The 18,691-nt window shown below is 37.9% G+C and overlaps 1 protein-coding gene across 9 annotated transcripts in view; it reads left to right on the top strand.

Annotated features, from left to right (window-relative positions):
* Window positions 1-18,691, top strand: part of LOC146430868 (uncharacterized) — a 537,765-nt gene that overhangs the window by 104,335 nt on the left and 414,739 nt on the right. For 8 of the 9 annotated variants that reach the window (XR_014855166.1, XR_014855165.1, XR_014855168.1 and 5 more), the window contains exon 2: window positions 8,137-8,245. The exons of the other annotated variant lie outside the window; for it this stretch is intronic. Coding sequence is in view for 4 of the 8 variants with exons in the window: in XM_085074905.1 (XP_084931031.1) it covers window positions 8,218-8,245 (28 nt within the window). In the remaining 4 variants the exon portion in view is untranslated. The remainder of the gene's footprint in view (window positions 1-8,136; window positions 8,246-18,691) is intronic. 9 annotated transcript variants of the gene reach the window in all.

The raw sequence follows: 18,691 nt of genomic DNA, 5'->3' as shown, positions 1-18,691 counted from the left end.
TTGAACCGGGCCAAGTATAATTGGCAATTCTCCTGCCACGTCCATTTGTCTGTATTACGCTGTTCCTTTTATAGAAGAAATAATTGTCCTTTTTTTCTGTGTATAGTTGTTTTTTTCATTTCCCAGCCAACCTTTGTAAGGATCAGAAGTATTAAGTCACCAAACGATATCCTATCCTATCTAGGTTTACCCAACAACAATTTCTGGTTGTACATAAAAGTATTTCAATATTTTCAATACAGAAGTGGAGCGCAGTTGAGAAATCCTGTCGAGCAGATTGGATTATTACCCTTGCCTCTATTCCAGTCTGGCCCCACTGTTGTTGGGGATGATTTTACTGTCTCTTGACGTGGCACAACACCCAGCAGAGGCTGCTGAGCCGTGCCATGGCACAGCCCTATCTTGTCTGAAATCACCCACTGTCACTAAGAGCGCCCTTTGTTTGCTGAAGAGCTAATCACAAATTTGGCCAGCTGTAACTGGAATTGCCTGTTAATATCGTAGCTGTCAGCCTGCAAGGATGTCTTTCTGACATGATATTTGCAGGAATATATATTACATAGTAACAGATAACAGAACAGCCTTAACATCTGGAGAAGAGACTACCTTCAGTCAAAATAAAGGATGATCTGTTTCAGTACTTTCCTGACAAGTGGGAGATTTCAGAGAAGGGCTGCACTCAGATTTTTAATGGTCTTTACTTACTGAATCAGGATCTTTTTTTCCCTGTTGGTTGCTTGCTGATTGCTGAATATTTGCCCTTTGCCCCTAATCATTATTTAATACATTAAAAAATACACCATCAGGGACATAATTTTTATTTCTCCTATTAGTTATGCTTCTGCCGAGTGCACTGTTCACCAGTGAGTGCCAGCATGCTGTTTTACAGTAGAAATGACACAAAAGGGGCACACATTTTCATTAGAAAGGCAATTATCAGACTGCTGGTTGGTGGTTTACTGCTCCTTTGGCCCACGATTTATTATGTAAGACAGAAACTAGAGGAATATGTTTTGATACATCTGCCTCAGTCCAGCAAACTTCTGAAATCCATGGGTGTTCTGCCCTTGACCTCCTCCTGAGCTGAATGCAGAGTGTTTGGCTGGTGGAATATCAGTAGCATCTTGAGATCTGCAGATAACAGCCATTAGAGAGCAACTGGATATTATCACTTTTGGCTTTGCTTTTATTACACAGTGAAATACTCTTTTGGTGCTATATCAGCCCAATTTTTGACTTCTGAGATCTCTGAATTAAATCCAGGCTAAATTGTCAGGCATGAAAAGCAGTGTTATCAAGACGCTGTATCAGAAGCCTCTGAACTTTACATTTTTATATTAAAAACCTGCAGTGAAGTGAGCTAGTGGCCCATAAATCCATCAGTTTGAGAAGCCTAAATCATCTTGCAGTGTCTTTAGAGATTTGGGATTGTTTCCCAAAAGAGAGTATGTGCACACAAAAGATGAAATGTTATGTCATCCCAGATCTTCAGTGACTGCACCAATGGGCATGAGGTGTATGGGATGGGAGGAATTTTTAACCCATCCAATTATGTCCCTTTTTTTCTTTCTTTAAAGCTGTAACTTGAATCTGTTAGGAATTATTTTCTTACATTAATAGATATAATTAATTTAATTATATAATTAATAGTATTTAATGTAATTATATAATTAATAGTATTTTTATGACCCTTTTTTCAGAGAACTTTGTGTTTTTTAAATCATGGTATTTCTGTCCAGTTTTGAGGAACCAGAATGCTAAGACTTAATAAAAATTTTAAACTACTTAGATTAGGAATTTTAGATTCTTAACTTTTGATGACTCATTGCAATAGATTTCCATTCTCCTGCCTTGTGTGATTCCAAACTTTTATCAGGGTCGATAAATTAAACTTCTAGACATTTAAGCATTTATTTGGCCAATATTGTTGAGAAAGTCGAGGGCCAGATTGAGAAAGGAAATTATAGTCCAACTTGTCTTCAAACCTCTTCATTATTGCTAGAAAACAGCTATTGTTGGAAAAATACTGTGTCAGATTTCTAATACGGGAGAAATTAGAAAAACAGACATTATCTTAATACCTTCAAATATGGGGATACAGGTGATTTATTTTTTCTAAAATGTCATTTTGCATTGCTATTGAGTTTTGCTATATCTGGACAAGAATGATGCAGCTCCGTTGAGATTATTAATCCAGGAGGCATCTAAATACCTGCAAATAATGAGTGTTTTAAGCAAATACAGGTCTGCAGGCAGGAGAAGCAGGCTGTGTGCTCATGGGACAATCCCGTGCTCCTCAGCTGGGAGCTGCTCTCTAAAACACTGTGAGCATTTCTCATTGGGTGAGCTGACAAAAGGCAGCAAGAATACTTCCAAAAAACACTTTAGAAGACCTTTCTCAGTATGTTTAGTTCTGAGACAGCATTAACTCTGCCGAATGGTGAAAGTAATGGGGATCACTGAGCCTGCCTTGAGGCCATGACAAAACTCTAATCTGCTTGTTGATAATTCTGCAGCCCTGAGAAGTGCTCTCATTTGCTCCATAAATTGTGCTGAAGAATAGCCTTTTTTGGAATAACAATATAGTCATTTCTCTATGTTTACATGGGGTATAAGTAGTTAAAATGGAAAACAGCCTAAATCCAATAGCTTTTTAAGATATTGCACACCCATCAAAGTAAACTGGAACCCAACAGATCAATAGTTAAATACCATTAAAAACAGTTTTGAGAAAAAATCATAATTGACTTTGCCATATGCTTCATTTTCTTACTACACTATCTTCAGAGTGAAACACAATCACCGTTCATAGAGAAGCTAATTATCCACTGTCAATTAAGCCCTCAATAACTGATCTCTTGACAGCTGGTAATAAGTCCCAAACCCCATTGCAAATTGCATTAAAATACATGTTTATCCACTGGAGAAAGATGGGGAGCACAGCTCGCAGGTCCACAAAATTCTACAGCTCAAAAGGATTGCCTTCTGCAAGACAGCTTTTCATGCACTTCAGCTTGGGATTTTCCTCTTTCCTGTCTTATAAGACTTGCACGTTTCAAATGCTCTTTGCATTCTCTCTTCAGTGCATATATGAAACTATGCTCAGACAACCTGGCAATTTTTGCCTAAATGTTTGTTTAAAGTGGGTTTTTTTTGTGTAGTTTCTCTGAGAAAGTGCAGGTGTTGAGTAAATTTTGTTAAAGCAGGTAACAAGGGATGTAGGAAATGGGTGAAGAGCTGATTTGTAGGTTCAATAGCTCACTGGTATCAACCCTTACGGGTTATAAACTGTTCCATCTTAAAGGTTTAGACCACAAAGAAACAATCTGTTTCCCAGGTGAGCTCTATTTTACCTCCCAACTTTGCTTTTTCCTGCTTTGATCTGCCCTGGGGGCCAGAATGTGCTATTCTTACAGCTTTTTGCCATGTAACTATTGTAAGAACTACTTTGTAGATGAAGTTTTGGAAGTCAAAACTCATTTAGCTTTGTTGCATTACCACAAAAAACCCTCAAACAACCTAGTGAGAGACAGAGAGGAAAACAGAAATATGGCAAAAAGGGTCTTATGGCTGTTCTTAAATATAAAAAAATATATAATAGAATTACTTGATTTGGAAGAATAGGAAGGACAAAATCATGTTATTTTAATTCGATAAGGTCATGTGATAAAATTTCAGGAATAGGACAAAATCTGTCTATTCAAGTTTTAAATGGCAGGGGAATGTGGCAAATTTTGGCCAACTTTCTGGTGATTAGTTGTGTCTGTTCCTGCAGTAATACATTTAATTAATAAATACCCTCTGCTGAAAGGGTTTCCTCATTGTTACCTTCAGACAGGTCCTCATTGTGTGATCCAAAAACCAATCTATTGCCCAATTCTGCAGCAGCTCAGTAGAAAACTTACCTTTCAACTTTAAAGGCTTAAGAATCTAAATTTTTTTGTGTTCTAATTTGTTCTTTTAATGACTTGTTCTAATATTTTCACAGGGGTAGTGTGAATTGATCAATTAATATGTCCAAAGTATATTTGTGTACTTGCATTAGAAACCTGCTCTGTCTCTGCCTATCTTGTTCTCCATCACAGAAGTATTTAAGGTCTTTGACATTATTATTCACAAAGGAGGAAATTAAAATGTTTCTAGGGATTGTTCCTCCTTGTTAGGCAACCACATTTTTCAGAGCTCTTGGTCGGTGCTAAAGCCTGTTTGTGTAGCAGTGAATCAATAGATGATTGGTGTAGCCTTTTCTTTTAATTGTCACCAACTCCACTGTAGAGATCGAATCTTTCTTTTTTCTTTTCTTTTCTTTTTTCTTTCTTCCTTGGCACTTAAGAAAGGAATTGCCATGAAAATGGAACAGTCTTTAGTTCACTTCCTTTTTTTTTCCTCATCACACTGGCACGCAGATGCATCTATCACTATTGTAATGTGCTTTTGAGGTGTAAAAGGCTATTTAGTACATCTTATTAACTACCTCTGCATAATGGCAGCATCAGAATTGAGAGTACTGTTCATTCTCTGAACAACTGGGGTACTTCTAAGTAGAGCAATAAATGAGTTCTGTAAGCAAGAACATCGGGAGACTCAGATAAGATAGTGATATGAGAACCTTGAAAATAATTCTCTTAATGCTCCTTTTATATTTCTTTAATTAAACTTTCTATTCTGATGACACTAAATATTCAAGATATTTTTAAATACCTGCTTTCATGTTGTATACATACCCCAAAATCACATGCTTTTTTTGTCTATGTACCAAGGGCTGTGCTGGAGAGCAGATTGTAGATAACAATATAATTCCTGCCATCTTAAAAGGTGATAGCAAAATAACTCTGCCAGTTAAGTACTGGATTCACAATTTTGTCCTTAAGGTCCAGGTAGTTTCTAATAATTCCTCTGGAGCAGCATATGCTTCCATATAAGACGAAGTGGTTTATCCAATCTTTTCCTTTCCTTGTCTGATTTAAAGCAAACTTTGCAGAGTGTGGATGTTTTTATGGATCACTGTGTGTATACAAATGGCAGACCTGGGATCAGTTTCAGGTGAGTGTTATGTCTAGCAGGAAGCACCTTGAATTCCTGAGAACAGAAGTTCAGCCTTACAGCAATAAGTGTTCTTCATTTTGCAAATTTGCTGCTCCTCTCCAAAGTTTGGGATGTAACAGAGAGAAGTCCCAGGCAAAGAAAATCAGGTTCTTTAAAATACACATTTCTGTGACTCCATTCTTCCACAGCTGCATGTTTGCCCTTTCTAGCCAAATTCTTGCAGTCTGTTTTAGTGTCTTGTGCAGTTTCTACTGCTGTGTTATCAAAAGGATGATCACTTAGTGTGAGGTGAGACTTGCTCAGCCAGCATTAGGCCATCTGTGCCCGTTCCTGGTGTGACCATGGGCAGCACCATCCTGGGCTTGGTTCAGAAAGAAAACCACCAAATTTAGAGACTGGAACTGCCTGGGTGTGCTGAAGAATTCAGTGCAGGATGATGAGGCTGCTGCTGCCAAATGTAGTGATCTTGACCTTGGTCTGATCCTGCACCTTCCCAGCTCCTAACCCAGTAATCCCACTGGATCTGTTTGTCCAACCACAAAGGGAAATTGCTCTGCTTTGCTGTTTTACTCTCATCCCCACACACTGAAGCACACAGAGGTTGAGTCCCTTTCAATGAAAAACACACTTGGTTCAAATTATATATCTGTGACCAGTGCTTGGGTAGTAATATCTTACATTTTATGAAACTTCTTTCATTTGGGAGGTTTCGAACACTGCCTACACCACGAAGGCTGCAAATTATTTGTAAACAAGACCTCACTACTTGCAAACTTAGACTTTTTTTTTTCTTTTTTTTTGTAAACTAAGATAGATTGAATTATTACAGTCAAATCCTTAATGTTACTCTTGTTTACAGCACACTTCCCTTAACAATAAATCTCCAAGCCCGTGGGCACTTTCAATTACTGCATCTTCCCTGCTTAGCAAAGGAACTCATAAACCTCTCCCTCTGTCACACCAGTTTGAAAGATCTCTCTGTAACAAAACTGTGCTGTCTGACAATGCTTATACTAAGAAAGACTTATTAAAAGGATAACTTGTGTGGCTCCCTGTGACCAGGGGAGAGAAGGAATGCACAGATTACTGCAGGTAATGCGTACCTTCCTTCAAAATTTATTCCTAAGGCTGCGAAAAATGGGTAGGAAATACGAGGGAACTAAATCTTTAAGTTTTATTTAAGTTTTTTGCGATGTATAAAAGAATTATTCTCGGTATAAACTCTTACAAATGTACAGCACCAGACTTCTCAGTATTTCAAGTTTTATGAATTTTAGAGAAACCAGAAGATGCAGCTGTAAAGGCAGAGATATTTCTCCTAAGGAGGATTTTATGGCATTATTTGAAAAGGTGTCACATTTACACAGTTTCTTGACCTACACAGAGGGCAGAGGAAGATTCAGTCTGATTTTAGAGATGTAAAAATGAGGTGTGCAGAGAAAATAAAATTCAAAATTTCCAGCTGTCCTTCTTTTCTATTGACATAAAGCAAAAGTATGGAAAATGTAGGAAGCACAGCTGAAAACTGCTTAGAGTTCATTCTTATAACCTGTGTATGTTTTTAGTACAGATGAAAATTGTGAGATGTGTTTTTAATAGAAATCGTTATCTACTCACCACCAGTGAGTTAACAGAAAAAAAGTGTTTGGGGGAGGAAAAAAACCACAAAACCTAAACACTGAGCAACATCATATCCCAAGTTTTGTGAACACAGATAGCTAAAAGTAATTTCTGAAATTTGTGCTTAGAAGTATTCACTGGTACAGTAAATAGACTGAGTTGCTAGTGGAAACTAGAGATGTTCATCATTTCTGAAAATTGGTCCAGCTACCCAAATGCCTGTTAGAAAACTAATTTTAGGAATGATAGTAGGGAAATGTTGATGAATATTGCCGGTGTCATATTTAACTGTTAAACAAGTAATAACATATAATCTTTTATGCCTCAGTGTAAAAATATTCCTTAAAATAAATAACAATAAAAGTATATGAAGCATACAGCTCTATCCCGAATAACTGTAATCCCATTTTGTAACAGTAATGAATACACTGCAGCAAGCTCCACTGATTAAAAACTTTTCCTGCCAAGTTTGTTTGCAGTTTATCAAAGGGGATGTAAAATGCAGACTACCTTTCTCTATGGTGCATTAAGCTTTACTTGTGCTAAGCAGTCCACATTCCTTTATCCACTTGAGCTTCAGGTTTGAATGTCTCCAGCTGTCAGCAGTTTAATTTGGGTCACCAGCACCCAAAAAAGCGCTGAGCAAAAGGCAGGAGGTTGCAGTGCCCCAGCAGGCACTCACTGGAAGAGTGAGCAAGCTGTGCCACGCAGTGCTGCTCACAGAAAATAGGGCTCAGGAGGCCACTGAGTCCATTCCCTCAGGCAGGACAGAGGGGACAGGGTGGCAATAGTTAATATTCTGTCTTCTTTACCACCCCATTTTCAGTGTTTCTGGATAAAAAGCTTTTGTTTTCCATGTGGCTCACTCTGGAACATGGTTATATTTTCCAAAATGCTGTGAGATTTGCCATGTGCATTTCCTACATTGACCCCTACTGTACTGCAGGTGTTTAGTGTCATAGTGTTGTATTGGAAAGAAATGATTCAGTTAAAAAAAAAAAAAAAGATTAAAAGATGGAAGGTGTTATTCAGTGCTACAGAAAACCACATTGTATGGCAATAGATCTAATAGAATTTTGAAACAGATAAACAACATGTACAATAAAGAGGGGAAAAAATCCCACAAACTAAATCTGGTTTTACCAGGTAAATTAAATTAAGAAACTTTTGCCAAAAAAAATATAATCCAGACCCCCTGTAAGCTTCATGTTCATATTTGCTCACAGCTTGCAGCTGTTAGGACAACTGAGACACAGGACAGCAGTTCCAGCTGTAGAGAGCTGAAGTCAAGCCTTCATGAAATCAAATCTTAGCCATTTCTTCCTCTTAATACCCTTCCAAGGAACAGCAAGACATTTGCCTTTTAAAATAACACTCAGATCCAGTTATTTAATAGTAAGAGATGAAAAAGCACTAAACAAATCTAATAACTGCCAAATTAATGCAATTTCCTACACTTGTGTTTGGTAGCTGAAGACAAGCTCAACGACTAAATAGCTGTCTAACCTAAGGAGCAGCAAAAGTAGTGTGCAGAAGCACCCTTCAGAGAAAATGTCTGCTACCAACATCAGAATTAGTAGTAGGTATCAAAGCTGAAGGAACTAATTTAAAATACATACCAATTTATTCATATTAGGATGTGAAATGTTCTTGGATTTCAGGGCTAAGGAGTACCTATGTGTGGTCAGAAGCAATTTGCTGTTGGAGTTGCTGGATCAAGGCAGTTTGAAGTCACATTGCATCTTCCTTCTCCTGCTTTAGATATCCTCCTAATGACCAGCTATGAAGAGCACAGTGAAATTGGTTTTATTTTTGGTTATGCAGAAAGAAGTCAACTTGGTTGTGCTGAAGCTGGAGGGCTGAAATAGTTGCAGTTGGATTTAAGCAAGTGAGATCAGGAATGCTGTCAGGGTAGAGGGAAAAGCTGCACAGTAGTTTGACAGCATTCCTTTTCTGCTAGAGGAACTTTGGAAAATAATAATAATCTTAGAGCTCCGGCAACTCTGAGATTCACACCCTTATTGATCATCTTCCTCAATAGTTGTAGCTGGAAGTTAAATTTTTTTTTGTTCACCTACTCTGTTAGCCCTAGAAAATGGAGTAACTGAATTTGATGTCATTTCTGGAATGAAAACAAAATCTTCCTGCTTTCTTACCGCCAGTCTCTATTTTGTCATGACTCAAACACAGTTGCTCAGCTAAAGAGGTAACTCTGTGGGTCTGAATCAATTTTCTGAACAATACTTTCTCTGATTTCCTGGAGTTTAGTGATATTTAAGATATGGTATAAAGCACTACATATGACATCTTCCACTCTCAAGTTGCACTAACGTATGGAGTGAATGGGAACCATACAGTGGGCAAGAAACTCTTTTTAAACAACATTAAAAACATGCCTCTTCTCCAGTGAATGGACGCAACAAGGACAAATCACCAAAATTTGAAATACAGCCTCTTTTTCTGTTGAATATTCTAGGTTTTGTCATCAGCAGTAGTGCACAGTAAAGATAAGCAGAGTAAAAGCAGGTGTTTTTTTTTTTCTCCCCCCAGATCAGATTGGAATTCTGATAACTTAGTTTGGCTAATTCTTTTGGGGAGAAGAGTTTTAATCTTAGGCTAGTACACATTGAGTTCATGTCCTTTATTGTGCTAGTACACAAATAGAATAAGACCTTAATATTATTATGCCATATCAATGTTTTGTTGCATTGCATATATTTTTGACTTGTATCAGTAAATACTGCAGTAAATGTAATAACCATAAAACATTCCACAGGTTCACAATCTTATAATGAACTTATTTAATATAAAATCAAAACTAAAACTCAGTGAGCAACTCATCCAGCAATAAGATCATTTCCATGGGCAGTAAGATACAGATGATTAGCTTCTTGATATTCATTAGATAAAGGATCTGTTTTCATTTTTGGACCTTAAATCTCTTATCAGCCTTCTCAGAGAGAGAGCCCCAGGGGAAGGATGTAAATGGTCTTGTAGGACCTACACAGTTTTGGCCCCAAAAATCCCCGTGGGTGGATGTTATCTAAAAATCTAAATAGCTGAGAGCAAGAACCTAAATCAGTCACTCTCTGTTGCTTGATCTTTGGGTCTCCTGGGGAAATCAAGGAGAATTGGGCAGTGCCAGTACCTCCAATCCCCAAATTCATACTGACCCCCATTTTTGCAGATAACCTATGGATTACTCTTTTCCCTTTGGCTGACAATTTACACATGGAAATAAAAAATGAGCCCAGGATAGAAAAGAAACAGAAAATCAGCTAACTTATAGACTGACTGACTGGGCTGTACAGAAGCCTATCAGCTGCTCTTACCCAAGTAATAAAACTGCAACCCTGTTTGACTTTTGGGTGTGTATTCTCCTGAGGCAAAGCATCACACGTGCATTCAATTAGCTTTTGCAGCTCACTAATTTGAGTTTATGAAGCATATTGTCCCCACAGCAAAGAAATGCTGCAGGGCTATTGTCAAGGAGTGTGCAGCACAGCCTTACATGATTAATGAGTTTTTATTATTATTGCCAGCCTACACAAGCAGATTTACAAATTATCCAGACTCAGGGTCTAGGTGGCCACTTCCTCATCTGCTTTATGTCAACACTTGAACTTTCCTTTCTCTGAAATATGAAGAATATTTGGAGAGAAACCAACATGAGCATTCAGGGACAAAGGAAAACGTAAAAGAGCTCGGTGTAAAACTTGAGATTGGACAATGTGTTTAATGAAAAGGATTGCAGAAAAAGTGCAGGTTTTTTAATCAGAGGAAAAGGTGTAATTTTCATTAAGCAGTTCTGTATGATGGATTAATCCTGAGGAAAAATCTCAGTATTCATTACATTTATTTTCAAGTGAAGATTCTTACTATTAAAGTGGTGTTGGATTTTAAGATTTATTTTTTAGTATTTCGTACTTGTCAAATCTGTATTAACGACACCTTTCTCTTTTATTTTACATTGAAAATATAAGTTTGAGATATAATATTTTCTGGCATTTTCAAGCCAGTGAAGCTAATTTCTGTTCCCTTACTCCTATTCCTGAAGTTTCTCTTGATTTCAATACCCAAAAGTTGTCTAGACTCACCACAAGACAGCTCCATGCCCTTTCAATTTGTAATATAGAAGAATATTCCATGTACACTTATACCTACTGTTTAATATGCCCTTGGTACTACCATGTACCAACTGGGCATCCTCCTCCTAAGTTCAGATCTCTCTCTGGTCAGGTTATGAAACTTTAAATAAAATGTTAAGTATTAAAGGATAAATAAAATAAATGATGGTTAAGTTCAGCAGACACTGAAATATGCACAGCATCTCCAGAAATTAGATTTTGCTGTATTGTAGGCCAAGTATGACAAACTCAAAAATTAACTCAAGGAAGATCTGAAACTCTGCAATCACATCACCAGCTCTACTCCAAATGCAGCCTTTGCTGTTATCACCACCTTTTCTTGCATATTGATGTGAAGCTAAAGCTAGATACAGAGAGTAATATTCATTTTCTTGATTATTTTTCTCTGCAGCTAATGAGAAGAAGGTAAAGTAGTGTTGAAATATAGTAAAATATATTGATATATTTTAGGAGTAATGTAAGCATAATGTAAACTTAAGTGTAATGTAGAAATATGTTAAGTATAATTTTCAAGTATATAAGGCTGAGGTGAACTAGATAATAAAGGCTCCTGTTATTCCAGGGAAATCAGTCCAAAAGGGTTTTGGGTTGGCCTGGTTTGCTGTCCAAGGACTTCCCTGTCCCTGATGGGGAGGTGTCAATCACCCACATGTACCTAACCTCCAGTGGTTCACAGATTGGGTTCCTTCACTGAAAGCTGTAAACCATCTGAATGTCTGATCCTCTGTCTGTCGGAGCCTTGCCATGGATTTCAGAGACAGCAGTGTCAGCTGCTCAGCAGACATCTGACTGACATAGCTGCTCTTGCATTTATTTATCCTGCTTACATTGTAGGGCCAAAGAAAAGCATTGGAACACAGAGGGGAATGATGGAGCCTCTGTGGTCCAGAGCAGACAGGCTGCTGGCTTTGAGGCTCAGCCACTCTGGGGAAGCAAGACAAGCCAAGGACTTGCCCACATTTCCCAGATGTGCATCCCAGAGTGCCCTTCCCATCCTGACTGCACAAACCAAACAGCTCACCAGCAAAAAGCCTCCTGACAAATCCATGAACAGCCCTTTGTGTTTTGTTTCAGTGATTTTTCAAGCTCTAAGCTCTGAAGCCTCTCCCCCTCCCCTGTTGCAGAGCAGTGTGTAGCATGGGGGATGCAGTTTGGTTTGCAGCCTTCTCACCGAGGTGTGAGTTGACTGACATAGAATTCCCTCTGAATTTGTCCCAAATGTTGCTAGTGCAGCCTGGATAATCCATACCTTGGATTAAGTCATTCCCTTTCAGCACATCTTTCTCCTCTGTTATAGCCTTATTCTTGCTGGTTTATAGACTATTGTTCCTTTCTTTTTCCCTCCGTTCCTCAAATCTTTCACATTTAACTGGTTACACAGCTAGGAATATAATGTCTCAAAGATATAAATAATAATGAGCTCCTTTAATAAAATCAGACATAAGTTATGCAGCAGACGTCAATTATAATGGATTTTAAAGGTTTTGATCTAGAACCTGGGTGGCATTACATTTAGACTAATAACTGTAACTATGATTTATGTGTTTGCAACTGAAATGGTTTCAGTGCTTCGATATATGTCCAAAGTAAAATTTATAGTCTGCTACAGAATGTATAAATAATGAACAGCCATATGTCATATTGCATTTAAAAATTTGACTTCTTCCACAGCCAGCATAAGGTAAAATGAATTAAAATTTTAAGTTCATTTGGGATCAAGTTACTTTAATACTTTAAAGCAGCTCCACAAATACAACATTGATTTAATTACTTTTGCTGCAGTAAAAGTAAAATACTGTTAAATTTGCAGTTGTATTCAAATTAAACCATGACAAAGGGTAAAGCATGTGCTAATGAGAAAGGAAAATGATCCACTTCTCTCTTAAAATTGATTATAACTAATTATTTGTTAGATAGCAAAAGTAGGATAACAGATATTGACAAATAAATGCTTCATGTTTATAATAACCTTTAAATTAACCCGCTCCTCCAAATGCCCATTTCATGTTGGAAAAAAACCCATCTGTAACCTATTTTTAGTAATGGGAGCTGCATGTGACTATATGAATGCACAGGGCAATTTTCCAGTTGGTTGTTTGGAAAGTAAAAATGCACCTGACTAATATTTGTGGTCTATTTGCAGCACCACCCAGTCCTCTCTTACAGCAGAGCCTGTTTTCCAGACTCTATCTACCTTTTCTAAATCTTGGTTAAAACATTTTAAATCTTGCTGGCTAAACTAGGTTGTTTTTTTTTTTAATTCCTTCTTAGCTATCTGTTGAAATTTGTCACTGTCACGAGCAGGCTGTGTACAGAAATGGGATGACAACTACTATTTTGTTAGTAGCTTATAAGGTGCTTTCCATTCTGCCCATAACAAGAGGAGAAACATAACAGGATTTCAATCCTATGGGAAACAGGATGTGCTAAGATTTCACTCTGGGAGCCGATTCCCTTCATGTCATCAGATCAATTCTGCACCAGTAAATGTTTCTCAGAGGTTTTAGGTAATTTTTCTGGTATTTACAGCAAGTGAAGTGCTGAGTGTTCAGCATTGCCCATGGCTTGAAGCTTCCCTTTTCCTTTTGTACAGGAACACTATTTTCTTTTATTCCCTGGAGTGCTGGTACCAGGACTGAACTTAGTGAGCCCTTCGAGAAGCAGAAATAAATAAATGAAAAATTTGCAGTTAAGCCATCAGCAGAGATGACATCTATTCCTCAGCAGACCCTTGTTTTATATTATTGGGAAGTTATCTAACTTCCCATAGAAAATGCTATTGATTTTTAGCCTGTTTTGTCAACTAGTCAATAGCCACACACAGAGGCTACTCTTGATACACCTTTTTTTTTTTTCCCCTGTTAGCAAAACTGCTCCTGCATGTTGAGTTCCCAGTGTGGCCAGCCCAGCTTGGTGGCTCTTTTCTCTCCAGCTTCAGGCATTAATACACATGTTTGGTTTCTAAATGCCGAAGTCTATTTTGTCATCCCTCTAAAAAGGTGTCTTAGCTGAGACAGATGCTTTTGCTAGGAAATGCTCCTGGTGTCTTAGAGCCTTTGGGCTCTGACAGACACTTGGCAGCAGAGGGAAAAGAGGGGGTGTGAAGTGGTTGCTGCTCTCACCTTGTCTGTCACAGGTTCAGTTTGTCTTTGCTACTCCAGGCTGAAGTCACCAAGCTGGGTTATGAGAAGTGCAGATCCCTCCTTCTCAGAAATGGCAACATCTGTCAGAGGAGGACAGGAGACCAGCAGAGGAAATTAGGAATGAAGGCACAAATAGTTTCAAAATTTGAGACGTGTAATTGGACAAGCGAGAACATTAACAGGCAGTTCTAATTCTACAATTCTGAGTGAGCAAGCTCTTTTTGAATATTGAAATGTTCTTTCACTAGAGTTATCAGATGTTTAGTCCTAGGGAATGCGGCATTCTGAGATCAGTTTGCCTATAGTTATTGAATATTGGGTAAAGGTGAGTTTGCAGTTTTCAATGGGAGCAATCTGATTCAGATTTTAAAGAGGGAGACAGAGAACTCCTTCATTGCTGGATGATGTTGTGGGATGTGATCATGGAAATGGGTACTCCTTACCATAAAGTATTAGTGATTAAAATAACTTGAAAATTTTGTTTCTAAGGCTGGGATGACATCAAACAATGAGTGAAATGTGTTTATTCAAGCCATTAAATTTTTGCATCCTTTTGACTAGCCCAGCTCTCCCTTTATCCCTTTCTCTCTCAGTCTACCACTCCAATTCCATCCTGCCATATTTATTCAAGACCAAAATGTTGTGATTTCCCCATGCTTTGGGGAAGCCCTAGAGGAAAACCTACCCAAGTATCAAAATGTAAGGTTAACTTGTGGACCTGTGTGTGTGTGGGCATCTGTTACTGCTGATATCCAGCAACGAGAGACACGTTGCCAACTTTCTGTCTGTGGGAAAAAGGTTTTGGAAGAGATTATACTTGCAAAGAGATAAGGCTGCATTCAGGTGTGGCTTATCAGGAGAGGCTGCTGCCATTGTCTGATGATAATCAAGAGCACCTTGTCTGAGCAGGAGCTTATTTGTCTCCTGCTCCCTATGAACTCTTGCCCCAGCTTCTCAGAGAAATGGTTGCTTTTATCTTTTTACAGTTTTTTAGAGATTTGTTACTAGATATTAATTTCAGCACAAGGTTGTTGCGAAGTCAGGTGAGCTTAAGAAAAGGTCAGGAGAAAGAGCACTGAAGACTTGGGGAAATTCAATAGCAGGCAAGATCTCCTCTCCTGATTTATTCAGTTTAATGGAAGTGTAAATAGCTGGGCTCACCTCCTCCAGTGCAGACATTTCGTGACCTAAAAGTAAACTGGTGAGTTGTTTGGTTTGTTTTTTTCAAGGGTATAGTTGTTGCTTTATTTCTATGGTACAGTATCCTTAACCAAATATGTAAAGAAAACTATAGTTAGTAGATAAAGTGTTAGAGGGAAAGCTTACAGTGAATTCTGTTGCAGCTCTACCTGCAGTTTCTAACCTGTTTTTAGGTTTGTTATCCTTCAGTAACTTCCCCTTGAAAGCAGCTTGTTGTCATTGGGTTGAACTTGCACATCCTGTAGGTCTGGCTGGAATGGTGTCATTCAATAGTTTCACTGTTCTTCTTTTGGGGCTTATAAAAGGGGAAAAAAGGAGATATCTGAGATTATTTGTGCCATTGGTAGACAAAACATTATCTCTTCACCTGTTGGTGGTATTCAAACAGCATCAGGCTTTTGAGCAGTGTTTTGTTTCACCAGAAATACAAGTTCAATCAGTTATTAATTAGTGATTTACAATCAGTTAAGATTCTTTTATTGTAGGTTTTTTTTTGGCTCAAACTGTGATGACTGGACCTAAACTTCTCATAGAGTATTGCAGCAGTTCATTGAACCTCTACCTTTTTTTTCCCCCTATTACCATTCAAACCAAAAAGTTTGGAATTTTTTTTCTCTTCTTTTTAATAAAGTAAGTAAGGGTCTTCAGCTCAAGAATATCTTTGAAGTTGCTTTTCAGATCCCTGATTGGGCTCAGGAGACAAATTTCTGTATCTCATTGGTTTGGAGTTGCTGGTTTCTATCATGACCTTGTGAGATGGGTACTGAAAGCAGCGAGAGGAATATCAAAATATTTTGCTCTGTTCCACAGATTTTTGAACACTTCAATGCTTTTCATATTTAAAAAAAACAACTCAACAACCCCTCAACTTTCTGTATTATCAGGTACTTCAAGAAACAGAGAAAATGGTAGCTTATTGAAATTGGCTTTTAATATTGGGATACTTACCATGACTTTGTTACTTTGGCTATGTTGTCATCAATTTTCATTACTTTATTAACTAAGCTATGGGCTTCAAGATTAGTTGAGAAATTTGATTTATTTGATTTTTTTTTTTTTTTTTTTTTTTTTGCGTAGTTGAAACTAAAAGTGGGAGAAAAAGCCCTTGATAGTCCTATTGCCAGGGTGGAGAAAGTCAGAAAGAAACAATTAACAGTGACCACACATTTTGGTTAGAGTTCAAATCCGCAGTGAAAAGTTGTCATGAGAATGTCATTTATATGACAAATTAATGCTTCATTAAGACATTACATTTAGAGAAGAAATTACCATAAACATAGGCTTGTGGTTTTCTTAATTTCCCTTCTTGATCAGTGTTGCTTACAGCTAACTTCTGGGCAATTATCATCAATCTTGTCCTTAAGTAAAAAGTTCATTTCAACCTTTTCATAATGTTTTGTGGGACAAACAACCAGAATCTTTCTTTTAGTCTTACCTTCCCATACAATTCCCTTTTGTTAGGACCTCCAGCCACCGCCAGATGATCTGTGATGTGATTTGCTACCTGTATTGCTCTATACATGTGCAGACTCAGAAGGATCCTGTGGGTGTGGAGTTTAAGCTGCTTTCAATCCAGCTAATTACATGCAGCGTTTGCAGGAGTCTGATGACTTCCCAAATGTGTGAATCCAAGTCAAAACTGCCACCAAGTTACAGGGGTTTCAGAACAGAAATTCTTATTCAGGCTTATCTCGGGAACAGACATGTGTGTTCCCAAGGAGAGAGAAGGGGAGGTGTTGACTTCTTTTGTTCCCTCATAATAGTGAAGATCCAAGATCTATTTGCAAAGTTTTTATTTCTGTTTTCTTTATAAAATATGTCTCATTGTATTTATCCTTGAAAATAGTTACATTTAAAGAACAGGTGGGACTGTGAGATATCCGTAACTAAAAACTGAATCTTGTGATTCTGTTTGAGAGGGAGATATTTTTCAGTAAAATAATCTGTGGTTTTAAATTAATTTGTTGGTTTGGGTTTTTTTCTGGGTTTTTTTTTGGTTTTTTTTTTTGTTTGTTTTTGTTTTTTTCCAATAAGCTTTTTAAAATGAGATGGTATAGAGTCACTTTGCAGGCTATATTTTGCTACTTTAAAACCTGATAAAATAAAAGAAAATTTTTGTTTTCTAGATTTGAGATCTCCAAGGTGTCCTCAGCAAAACCATGAAATAAAGCATAATGCACTTGACATTTCTAAATTAAGCTGTGCATATATGATTACAGGAAAAGAAAAGTTTTTCATGAAAGGGTTTTCAGGCCACTTCTGACTTCCAAAAGAAATAATACCCAAATTTCTCTATCAACTTCTCACGTCAATTTAAACGAACATTTGGTAAATTTGAGTAAGACATTAAAAGTACTGTGTGTTTAGTGCCTCTGACTGACTCAACCCTCCGGGGGTGAATGTGACTCAGTGAATAAACCCTCCCAGGGAAGGAGGATCCGAGGGGATGTGCAGGGCTGAGGTGTCCATGGAGCTTGGAGAACAAAGCAGGGTGTGACTGACCACAGCTGGGGCACAGGAACTGCCAACACGTGGTTTTTCTGTGAGAGAGCCAGCTGTGCACAGCTGGGTGAGAGCAGGAGGTGTAACTGTTCCTCCCCAAATTGGCCAGAGCAGCGCAGGGAGAGTGAACAAGTAGTTCAGGCCAACAAAGAGTATAAAACCTCAGCCTTTAACAAGGATTTTGGAGGGTTTTGAACTGGCTTCAACCCAAGTCCTGTGTAACATCAAATGTCTTCAAGTGAGTACCACTGATATTGAATATTACACCTTCCATGTGTGGATTAGTTTAAATGAACCTGGTCAGGGAGTGCTGGACTCTGACCATGCCCAGCCCCATACACACACCTGAAAGAGGGAAAACTCACACTCTGAGAGCTTTTCAAAGACATGGGAGAAGTTTAGCTTAAATTCAGTTAAAACATGATAATTCTGCTTGGATCATCAGCAGTGCCTCTCTAGGAGCCAACTTGGCATTAGTCATACAGCAAAAAAAAAAGTCAAATCAGCATTTCAGCCTCTATGTTGAGGGGCTGGAAGTTATTCTGGTGGTGTGATTGCCTTAGGGAGGTCTGACACGCCTGTGGGAAGCCTCACCAATATTTGAAGGCTGCTGTGCCATGGATTACTCCTGCTGTACAACCTAAAACATTGCTTTTCATCCTCAGGCCAGATCCTTCCAGTGACTCACAATCCTTCTTAGGGTGAACCTTTGGCTTCACTAAGATTATTTGCACTAAGGAAGACATGCCAGGAAATACAACACTTTTCCTAATAGATTTTTTGTAGACTTATTACGAATTCAATTACCAAATTGAAATAAATATCTTAATGAAATTGTGAATAGTTTTCAAGTGTAGTTCATTATGTTAATTTGCTTCAAAATTAAAATGGTGCTAAAAGATTATTAATGCAATATTAGTGGAATATATGAAACTAGATTTTACCAAAGTGAGTAGAAAATAATACACTCTGTAAAAGGGATTCGTGCTATAAAAGATATGATAATGAAAAGTATACTGTATTCATGGGAAA

The sequence above is a fragment of the Lichenostomus cassidix genome, chromosome 14 (genome assembly GCF_008360975.1).
Source record: "Lichenostomus cassidix isolate B80296 chromosome 14, HeHo_3.0, whole genome shotgun sequence".
NCBI lineage: Eukaryota > Metazoa > Chordata > Aves > Passeriformes > Meliphagidae > Lichenostomus > Lichenostomus cassidix.
This window is presented reverse-complemented; position numbering and strand designations above follow the sequence as displayed.